General features: G+C 36.8%; 1 protein-coding gene across 1 annotated transcript; it reads right to left on the reverse strand.

Moving 5' to 3' along the window:
* Positions 1-8,185: 8,185 nt before the first annotated feature.
* Positions 8,186-10,644, reverse strand: lbx1a (ladybird homeobox 1a). Its single transcript, XM_027022976.2, has 2 exons — positions 10,025-10,644; positions 8,186-9,331 (listed from the first exon to the last, which is right to left on the reverse strand). The coding sequence occupies exons 1-2, from the start codon at positions 10,347-10,349 to the stop codon at positions 8,847-8,849; spliced, it is 810 nt and encodes a 269-aa protein (XP_026878777.1). The 5' UTR covers positions 10,350-10,644; the 3' UTR covers positions 8,186-8,846.
* Positions 10,645-11,973: the final 1,329 nt, after the last annotated feature.

The following is an 11,973-nucleotide window of genomic DNA, read 5'->3' on the forward strand; positions in this document are numbered from 1 at the left end:
CTTATGTTTGCCTACATAATAAAATGAAGATCTAAAAGAATTTTACACATAAATTATTGATAAGATGCATAACAAAATGTATAGAGACTAATGAAGTCACTCCAAAATGAAATTTATAGCATTGCAAAAAACTCATTTGCATATAAATAGGCATATGAATCAGTAGTCTTATTCATTTCTATTACATTTTATAATTCATTAGTTTGTTTTTCTGGACCTGAGTGTGAGCTATTGCTCAATGCAAATTAGTTACCTAGTCGAAATATCCATATATCCAGATCTGCCCTCTAGTGGTTGAAACAAAAATGGCAAATAGTTGTGCATGCTGCTGTATGCGAACAGAGTCACATACACTCCTCAAGAACGTGAGTTATATTATATTGGGAGTAACATAGTGAACTATATAACAATATTAAGCAAGAATACAGCAATTAGCCTGCCATAATTCAGATATCAAATGCATGCATATACACACATGCACAAACTCCTACTGTGTGCTGTCTCTGTGCTTTCTATGGTGCCTGGTCTCTTGTGGTAGCAGTGCTGATGTGATATGAACAGGGAGAGGAGCAAATCCCACCAGCCAGCAGGCAGAGTGTCTGACAGACCATTACTGCAGACAGGTCCATAACTCACGCCGATAAGGGCTGCCATTGACACGGTCTCAGCTAGGCCTCGGAGAAAGAAAGTTTGAGAGCAAAAAAATATCTGTGTGTGTGTGTGCACGCGTGTGTGTGTGTGTGTGTGTGCATGTAAGTGTGTGTGTGTGTGTGTTTTGTGTGTGTGTGTGTTTGTGTCAGCATAAAGTCATGCAGTTAGCACAGCAATGCCAGAGATCCTCAGCGTTGACAATTTAAGTGCCTGTGTGTCTTTTGCCCCCTGCTTTCTCTGCTCTTCATGCCTCAGCTTCCTTCCACTTCCCTGCAATATATTTACTTTCTCCTTTACCTCCATCCCTCCAGCTTTTATGGTTGTGCCTGTCCTGTTCATTTGAAAGCTTGCTTTATCGGAATTGCCTGCAAGTTTAATTTATATATTATATATATATATATATATATATATATATATATATATATATATATATATATATATATATATATAAAATGTCCAATATTTATTGACATATTTAGTAATTTAGTAGCACATGCAACAGCAACAACAACAACAACAACCATCTCGCTCTCGCTCTCTCTCTCTCTCTCTCTCTTCCTCAGCAGCTGTGAACACTGTACTTGTCCTGTGCAGGTTGAGGCATTGTGCAGGCCGGGGTCTGTGAGTGCTGTCTAGCACTTCCACACAGCCTAGGATCCACTGGGAGTGATGACAGAGGGTCAGAGGTCAGGCCCCAGAGCGGATCTACTTACGCCGTTTCGGCTGCTGCTGCTCATGCTGCATATATACTCCTTAGTCCCAACTTGGTGGCCATATTTACGAACATACCAGAGTTTATCCACAGAGTTCAATTCCAAGTATAATCCAAGTATTGTCTAAATACATTTGTATTCCTATTCTTAAGTAAGTATATTTATATCTATGCTGATTGCTGATTATTGTTTAGTAATTGTGTTGGAAATGTGACTTGGAGGAACATCACTAAACTGCTACAGCTGGTAGGCCATTTCCTCCCAGATCCATTTCCCACTCCACACATTGGAGTACTTTTTAATCTGGACATATTTTCTGTCACTTTACTTTTTCATTCTTTTCTTTTTTCTTTCAATCCTTTTCCTTTTAGCCCATATCTTTCCTTCTTTATTTAGTTGGTCTTTTTATTTGTACGTTTAAAAAGTCCCATAACATGCTAATTGTACATCAGCCATTATTTTGGTAACATATCGATAAAATCGCTTTCACATAATAGTTATGTCAAATCCAACCTGTTATGAGTTTTGCAATGACTTCTTGAAAGCTAATTACTCACTGCTTGTGTATGAAAGAAAACAATATATTTGACTGTTTGTGATAGCATTGATGTAGCATCAATTTTATGAGGCTTAGGTGGGAAGGCAAGTCTGAAGTTGGACCTGCCATAACAGCACCATAGCCAAGAAAGCTTAGCAGCTAAACAACTATTTAACAAATATCAGATATCTTTCAACAATACTATGTTCTTAAATTGGTGTACTGGCTGTAACCTGTGACTGCTGTATGCTATAAGCATATCTGTCCAAATGTGGCAGTGTGGTATGTCTTTTGCACATCCACCCACTTTACTCTGTGTTGTGTACTAGTCGGTGTTGCGCTATTTGTTATCATTGTTCCTGTATTTCAAATGTATTGTTTATTCTTATGTTCTTCTATTGTGTTGCACCATGGTCCTGAGGGAATGTTATTTTGCTTAACTGTATACTTGTATATAGCTAGAATGACAACAAGAAACTCTTCTTGACTATTTCTTTTTAGGTCGTAATAACTAATCTTAACTAAATGCTATATATTGTAACAAAAATACATACTTAGTTAGCTATTGACTATTTAGAACAGCCATAAAAGAAGAAGACCTTACAAAAGGTGTCTTACGGCCAAGTTACCGACAGATGGATAAAATATGAATGGTGAGGCGTATCTGAGAATACTATCCACAAGATGGCGGTAGACGCTCGCGGTAACATTACACGTGCTAAAGCTCGCAGGAAAGACTCCAAAAATGGATAAAAATTATTTCACTTACCACAAGATGGCACCCTCGACATTTTTCTGACTTAGCATTAGAGCGTCTGTGCGTTGTAGAATTAGTCATTCTACAACGCAAGGAAACATATTATGTAAAACTAAGAACTTGATTATTACAGTAGGTAATGTAATTAATAATATCTTAGATGTGCATTGTTTACTTAAATATCTAACTCTGAATAGCTCTATATAGTTTGCGTACATTTGTGCGCATAAGGAAATCTAAGAAACCTGTATGCACATAGTATTTCTAGTTTCATCACCCACCACCACTACAGTATTCCACTATCGTAGGCATGTATCGTGTTGACTTTAAAATTATTAACTGCGTTTATAATTTTGCTTTATTTTAAACGCAATTCCAATTACTTGTTACATTACTTCCTAAACAGTTACTATAACTTCTAACCAATTATCCCTAGTGGAATTTTATGTAGTACTATTTGTTATCACTTTTTCACGTTTGTTTTTTTTATTTAGGATTAACCAATAATCTGTCAGTAGAAAATTAGTTTTAGGAGTTTCAGACTGATATTTGCAGCCACTTTAATAGGAGCGCAGAATTCAAATGCGTTTATAGTTATCTTCTTTAGTAGAGTGTATGTTTATTTCTCTGTGGGTTTGTTGAAATTCTTCCTCAGTCATTCTGCCAGTCCTGACCTAATTCTGGCACTTTGGTTGAAGCCATCGACTTGTGCGTGAGAATGTACTGAAATGCTGCGTAGCCAGCGTACCTATTTAAAACTGCCTGGTCTACTTGATTCGAATTCAAGCAAATATAAGCCACTTCTCACTTCCTTTTCTCAAATCAAAATTAAAGGAATAAGGTAACTAACATGTAGTTTTCTTTTTCTGAATATACAATAGAACTGTGGTTAACAGGGTTGGTTTTCTTTCAACAATTTCCTCTCAGTAGTCACAACGGAAAAGTGTTGCTCGGATTCAGAAGAACTTTGTCATTTAATTCAATAAAACGGATGCTTCTGTGCAACACTTATTAATTCGAGGACTGTGTCTGCCTGGGAGGCGAGAAAGGGCTTTTGTTCTGAACTGAGATTACAGAGTGTAGTTTGGGCTGTAATTACGTGACATGGTGTATTTAAGATATTTGTGGTTTGCTTCTGTGGACCGCAATGGGACGCTGTAAAACGGGGCAGTTAATGGACACTATCTTATGTTTTAAAGATGGATATGAGATGTGGCCAGTAGGACAAAGTCTTATATCTATTGGGTAATTAAAGGGTTGATTAGACTGTTATGAGACAATGTCATAATTTACGTAATAGCATCTTACATAGTGACTGGAAGTCAATCAGAATTGCTGCGGTGGAATTGACAGCATGGCTAACCCGCGACCCTGTGATATATGTGCAAAACCAAACCAAATTGAAAATTGAAGCAGAGAATCAATGTTTTAATTCAACATGCTTCACGACATACGATAGTATTTCCCTTGCAGAACAAATACAAAAGCGAAATTAAATCGTTTGCTGCATAATCCCTTGATGTTTTTCTTTCAACTCAATCTCATATTGTAATCCCTGAAAACGAAACAAAAAAGCACATCTCTCTGCATTAGATTTACATTTACATTTATGGCATTTATCTTAATCTCTGCATTACTGTTGCTTCTTTTATTTGATTCCATATTACTTGTGGAACGCACAATAGTGGCACAGTATTGCTAATTATTAATTTATTTTTGCTTTATTTAGCTTTATTTGTAATATTAGGTTCCTTCTGTTTTGAGGTGTATACTAAACATAAACAAAGTTGTTCGGTAAGGTCTGCTAGGGAAAGGTCACCACTTTTAATTCATTCGGAGTAAGCACTTTAGCACTATGCTTTTTTCAACCGGGCATGTACATTGGATTTTCGAGTAGTATATTCTATAAACTGAATAACATGAGCATCATAGTATGTACATAGTGTTTGTACAGCATGTGAAACTAGTATTTAATAACATCAATTTAAAATTAGAAACTAATGTTCTAATGCCTTAAAAACAATGCTGAAGTAAATTTTTGAAACAACAGACAACAAAGACTGTTATGCTTATCTGTATCTCTCTCTGTCTCTCTTTCTCTCTCTCGCTCTCTCTCTCTCTCTCTCTCTCTCTCTCTCTCACACACACACACACACACCACACACACACACACACACACACACACACACACACAACAAACAAACACACACACACGCAGCTCTTGTGTTGAATAAGCCTCTTTCTCCTTTAAATCTTGGACATTTTGACAGGTCACATTAAGATCTGCCTGCTCAGCATGAGCACATCATAAAACTGGACAGGCAATTTCTGTTTTCACCAAATAGCCAGGCTAACTCGTTCTGCATCTTTGATTTTAATACACTAGACAAGCAGCTTAGCAGCAAGGGAGGGAAAAATATCTGGCTTAGGTATATTTTCGAGTTATGCCTCTCAGTTCTCCTAGATCCATTTTTTTTGTTTGAATTATCAACTAGAATTTGATTAATATGCAAATTCGAGGCAAAAAGTCTTGTATAATTCTTTGAGCGAAGAGTAATTAATCAACAGTTAAAGAAAATTAATACATATATCAATTTTGTCAGGGACACGCTTAGTTCAATCGTCCGTAAAATTGAAGTTTGAAGTATTAAGGGGCTCCACAGGACCGTTATAACTAAAACTTTCAAATCTGACCTATTTAGTGATCAATCAAGCTTTCCCCTTAGGTTAATCTAGTTAATATTTCACCTCAAATCATACACTCTTGTGACATGTAGTCTCGTATGGAGTCGATGAAAAGTTTTTTAAAACGTTAACGACTTGGATCTTTTCAGTAGCTTTGCTTTGCTTTGCTTTGCTAATGCTACGGACAAAAATGTGAAGGTGTCACTCTTCCCTTCTTAAACGAATAAAGGATTTTTTTATCAAAGCATGAGATTCAGTCTATCTATCTATCTATCTATCTATCTATCTATCTATCTATCTATCTATCTATCTATCTATCTATCTATCTATCTAGCTATCTAGCTAGCTAGCTATCTAGCTATCTGTCTGTCTGTCTATCTATATGTCTGTCTGTCTGTCTGTCTGTCACAAAAAATTACTTACCATTTCATTTTTTAAAAATAACATCGTTAGGAAGCGGTTCTTTTCCAGTCCTTACAATTAGACAGAAAAAGAGAGGTGAGGGTGTGCAAACCCCATTGTTTCAGCAGGGACTCATGCATCAAACTTCAATTTTCCGGACGATTGGATTAGTGATTTTTTTCCTCTCTTTCTTAAGATGAAATACACTTAAGACTTGGGGATTAATTACCACGTTCTGCTCTTTCGGACTGTAGTATTACTTATCTTTGCCACGTTTGACAGCACCTCATAAAATAAGGAACTGAACCCTACCAGCTTGCCTGGTCCTGACATATCTCTGTATTCTCAACTATTAGTCTACTCTTAGCTTAGGTTATAAAGAGAGCAGAGCGTAGGAGCTTTAGTCTGGCATCAAGGGAGATGGACCGTACTTGGCCCGAATTAAGAGATACATATATATATACGTATGAAATCCCACTATATGGATAATAGGCTGTATGATTTGCCCGCCAGCGTGATCATCTATCACGCCTAATAGAACCAATAACTTAAATGAGAAAAATATCAATTAAAGTCAATATGGTAAAATCTCGCGTGATACGCAGAAATACCCGTTTTTCGAATAACTTTAATGCCATTTATTGCGATAGCCTATACAGAGTGCTAACAATTGTGACTTTCCAGAAATATTACACAGGAAATGACGTTGCTCTGTGTCTGCCGAGACAAATCTCCGATATCCTTAAAAAACCGCTCCATAAATTAGCTTACCATTTATTTTCAGTTTAATAAAGCTTTTATTCTAATAATACATGTTGTTAATGGATCTCGGAATAAATACGATTGGCATAATATATAAAAACTAAGGACTTAAGTCAACACGACGGATACCCCTGCTACAGAACCTAAGCCTCCGCCTACAAATGCCCATGCCTTCCGCGGAAATCTGATCCATTTTATTGCGGCTGCAAAATGACAACGGTGACAATGGTTTTGGAATACAAGTATGAAATATCCAGTGTTGGACTAAATTTACAAACTGGTCCACAGACTAAATAAAAAAAACACGTATAAAAGATTTTTTTAAAAATATAATAATAGCGCAAATGTCACCGTATCACAAAGATCCAACATTACACTTTGGAATAATAATAATAATAATAATAATAATAATAATAATAATTATTATTATTATTATTATTATTATTATTATTATTATTATTATTATTATTATTATGTCACCTGCATAAATATTAAATGTAGGCTATGCAATAATTACGTTATATTAAATTGTCAACAGCATGTGTGTATCGAAAATAAATGGTACTTGCAAAAATATTAAGACCTAAAGTATCCATTCTATGAAGTGCTGAATGGGCTAATATACGTCCAAAACCGAAGGCTGGGAGAATCCACGTAATTGCGCAAATGCTACAGTCAACTGACTGACTCTCCCACTTAGTAGGCTATTAAAAATAGGCCACTCCAGCTACAAGATGAACCGCTTTAAAATGCTGCCAAAATGGCCTTCATACAAACACACAAGATAGAAGCCAACCTTTTAACAAACCAAGTCCGTTTCATTGTAATTCACTGACTTGTTTAAAACACCCGAGTAAGAAAAGAATGAAAAGAAAGGACATTAATAGGCCCAGATGCCCTCGCACGAGGAGAAGGCCTATGTATGCATTAGTGCCTTTGTGAAAATTGAGCGAAAGACTTTGAAGGGAGGGCTAACTCAATCCATCAAATTGTCTGAAATTGTGAAGAAAATTCAAAAACCATATGGCCTCCAAACGTTTGTGTCCTTTTTGTGCGATAGGACACGCTTGTCTCCGTATTGAGAGCCGCGGGAGGCAGAATATGCTCCATTGTAGCTTGTCACATCAGGGAAGACTGCTCATTTGTCCCCGGTTTTCACGCTTGATGCTAAAAATGACAGCCCCGTCGCTTTTCGGGAAAAGCACGTCAGAGCCGCAGAGAAACTGGCCCAAAACTCGAAATTTTCAGGCCTCATTTATGCACACATTCACCGATCCAGATTTCTGTTTCTCACATAAATCTATTGAAGATAGCATATTGAAATCACACGTCGAATGGACAAGGTTACGCCTATCTGCAAATAAAAGGAGAAAATGAGGCGAGATTAGAAAGGCGGAGGCTTGTTAACTAAGTCTAACTGTCTACTTTTGTATAAATAACGGAACACTACTACGGGACATAACTGATGTTGATAATATAAAACATCCACATTTCTGAATATTTTAAATTAAATGTCTCTAATAGGACCAATTATTATTATTATTATTATTATTATTATTATTATTATTATTATTATTATTATTATTGCAATAGCAAAAATGAAACTAAGACTAATATGCGAAATTTTGAGAAAGAGATTTTATTTCCTTTAAATACATTACACTTTGTACATTGTGTTTAAATGGTGTCTTGGTTTAAAAGGCACTTACAGGCATACAAACCATAAGAAATATATTTAAAATGTGATCGCCTAGATTTAACCAGAGTCAACGTAATTTTCCCCCACGCAATAAATTTTATATGAAATGTTTTATAACAAAATGTATCAAACGGTGAAGGTGTTACAGTCCTATATACGCATTACACTGATACACACGTCCTACACGTGCGAATTTTATAGCCTATGAACGTTTTGGAGATATTCATATCTGCAGTAATTTATTAAAAATAAAACGGTAAAATAAAATAACATGCATTATTAATTACTCAAAACACTGTAATGTTTCTATATGGCCTAAATGGGCAGTCTTCTTTGCAATGCGAGTGTGTGTGTGTGTGTGAGAGAGAGAGAGAGAGAGAGAGAGAGAGAGAGAGAGAGAGAGGGAGGATGTCAAATACTTATTGCTTTCCTTCAACTACCAGTTTGCTTTAAATAAATAGACTAAATGGTTGCGACATTTAGATAGCAGTCGCTGCATAAATAAATCTGAGGGAAGTGTCCATGCTTGTTTAGATTTTTTCTTCAGAAGTCATTTAAATACATTTGGTGCATTAATGGCACTTTGAACTCTGGCGTTTTAAGGAAGAGGATTTCAGATTCTGATCTTGCTCATGAGCATCAGTCATCGACGTCAATTTCCTCGTCTTCGTCCTCTGAGCACTCTTTGCTCGTCGTGTGGTCTGTAAATGGTGACGAGGGTGACGTTGGCAGTTTGTTGGAGCCCTCTCGCTCGTGACTAGACAGCGTTGGGGACTCGGGCACTGGAGCTCCAGCAGTGCCATTAGCGCATTTTTCCAGGTCTGCTAATTTGGCGATTTTCTCAAAGGGTACAGAGCCCAGTGCTTTAGCGGACTCCACGTCTGCTTTCATCTCCTCCAGGTCGCGCTTAAGTTTGGCTCGGCGGTTCTGGAACCAGGTGATGACCTGGGCGTTTGTTAACCCCAGTTGCTGCGCTATTTGATCCCGATCAGCGGGAGATAAATATTTCTGATAGAGAAATCTCTTCTCCAGCTCATAAATCTGATGATTAGTGAAGGCTGTTCTCGACTTTCTTCGCTTCTTAGGAGTATTCCTCTGACCAAACAGTGTCATGCCGTCTCTTCCTAAAAAGGAAAAGAAAAACAATCATGCCAGCACTTTCAGAAATGTTTTTCAATAATAATGTTGTTGTAGCAAAATTAAATTACCAGGAGCCACAACAACAACAACAACAACAACAACAATAATAATACTAATACTAATACCAAGACTACTACTACTACTACTACTACTACTACTACTACTAATAATAATAATAATAATAATAATAATAATAATAAGTAAAAATAGTAGCGATTGTAATTATTATTTGTAATTCAATTTTATTCTGCTCCTCCACTTTTAAGTTGCCTGACTATCCACCGTTATTTCTTCATTTTAAATACCAAGTATTTGGCAATAACGGCATTAAACCCGCTTTGATAGTACTAATTTGTAGCAAAGAAAATTAATAGCAAAAAAAAAAATCAATTGCGAAACAAATGGTTAAATTATAGTGTCAGACGTTACATTTCACAGCTTCAAACCGGCATATCTTAAAATATTGAGAATGGAAGAAAGAAAGAAAGAAAGAAAGAAAGAAAGAAAGAAAGAAAGAAAGAAAGAAAGAAAGAAGAAGAACAAGAAGAATTTTACAAAATTGTGTAAACATGCAAAATAAATCTTTACATTTTAATACATTTTTCACTTCTTTTGTAAACAAAATTAGAATATTTCACAAATTTTAGATGGGCTGTATGATGGTTCGGTTTATTTACCTTCCGCGGCCTGCAGAACACTGACTTCTAGACCTTTGAAGGTTTTGCTGGCTAATTCCTCCAGTGCGCATAGTGGAGAGGTCTGCGTGAGCAGCGCACGGTTGGATAAAGGGTGACTCGATGAGCTGTGCTTCTCACCGGACGAGAGGAGATGCGTCGTGCCGCAAATTGAGTAACTACGTTTGACAGAAGGTTTGTTTAATATGTCCTCAATGCTGAAAGGCGTGAGAGGCTTGTTTGAGTTCGCGGGAGGAGGGAGATGATCCAGTGGACTGCGCCTTCTATCCTCAACCGAGGCGCCTTTTGCGTCTTCTTTGGAGGTCATTTTTGTTATTTTCAGCTCGTTTCACAAATGCTTCAATATTTCAACAACGTATGAAGTTGCTGCAACCTAATATACAGTACTTACACTCGTATTAAATTACGGCGAGAAAAGCAAGTTGGATGATGCGTCCAAAAATGTGTGAAATTACATGCCCGCCAACATGATGTTTTTCGTTTTGCCGCAGGGTTGGAGAACTTCAAGTCCTTTTTAAGTGCCAGTTCTCCTTCCCACAGTTCCTGGATATGGTCTGGCTCGACGAGTAACAATCCGACAGCCTCTGAAGCCTCAGTAGAAGCAGTGAGCCTCAAAAGCGGCTTGAATCGACTATACTAACAAGTTATTGTTGATAGCGAGACAATCAATTATATCCAGTGGCACTTTCTCTCTCTCTCTCTCTCGCTCTCTCTCTCTCTCTCTCTCTCTCTCTCTCTCCCTCCTTTCTCTCTTGCTCTTTGACTATGTTGCAGTCCAGTGCAAGCTTTAGCGAAGACGGAGTCTCGTTAATTAGAGGGCATGGCCGGGAGGAGGAGCCCATCCGGATTACAATACTTAATGCTCTCACTATTTTTTTTTTCCAAATTAATGATTTGTCGATAGAAATGTTCATTTTAGTTGAACGTATTTAGCATTATATAATTTTATAATATTGTAGTGGCCTTCAGTTAACGTACAAAGACAATTTAATAAAAAATTCCCAGACGGTAATTAAAATAAATCGAAAACTTGGTTCTTCTTCTTCTTCTTCTTCTTCTTCTTCTTCTTCTTCTTCTTCTTCTTCTTCTTCTTCTTCTTCTTCTTCTTATTATTATTATTATTATTATTATTATCATTATTATTATTACACCTCCAAATATTTATACAGGAATAACGAACATGTACCTCTAAAACAATGTCTTTTGTTTCATTTAGGTATTATGAAGCCAGGCAGTATATCACAGATGATAATACTTGTAGGCAGAGACAGAGAGAGAGAGAGAGAGAGAGAGAGAGAGAGAGAGAGAGAGGAGAGAGAGAGAGAGAGAGAGAGAGAGAGAGAGATCGTCCCTTTCAGCTGCACCAAATCTTCGATGCCATAATTCAAGCGCAAAGGGCCAGCACACATCAGCAGTAAGATATTTCATCTCTAAAAATCGCTCGTTGTTCTTCCGCCTATATTTTTCGCGTTGTGGGGCTTTTTCCCCTTTTTTCCGGTCGACTTGGGCAACATATGAGATATGGGTAATGCTAAACTTACTGATATGCAAAAAGACATACGCTATTAGCCTATCTGATTTACGATTTCTCTATGTGTATTTCGATTAAACGATAATAATTTCTGACTTCTTGTAAAATTGTTTATATATTATAAGGAGGATTACTATTTGATCTTTACAAACCCAAACAATGCGGGTCATGGTTTAACTAGCAAAGAGCTCTGCATGAAGGGTTACCGCCAGGTATGGATGAGAAGCAACCGTTTGTCAGTAATGGATGATGATCTACGATTGGAAAGTCTGAGCGTAGTATTCTGGGCAGCAAGCTATGATAGCAAATCTTATGATGGGTCTTTTAACGTTACTGAGTCGTTTATAAATCGTGTCTTCTTAAATATCGAAATCAGCTATAAATACATTTTTTTGTTGAA

The sequence above is a fragment of the Electrophorus electricus genome, chromosome 11, assembly GCF_013358815.1.
Source record: "Electrophorus electricus isolate fEleEle1 chromosome 11, fEleEle1.pri, whole genome shotgun sequence".
NCBI lineage: Eukaryota > Metazoa > Chordata > Actinopteri > Gymnotiformes > Gymnotidae > Electrophorus > Electrophorus electricus.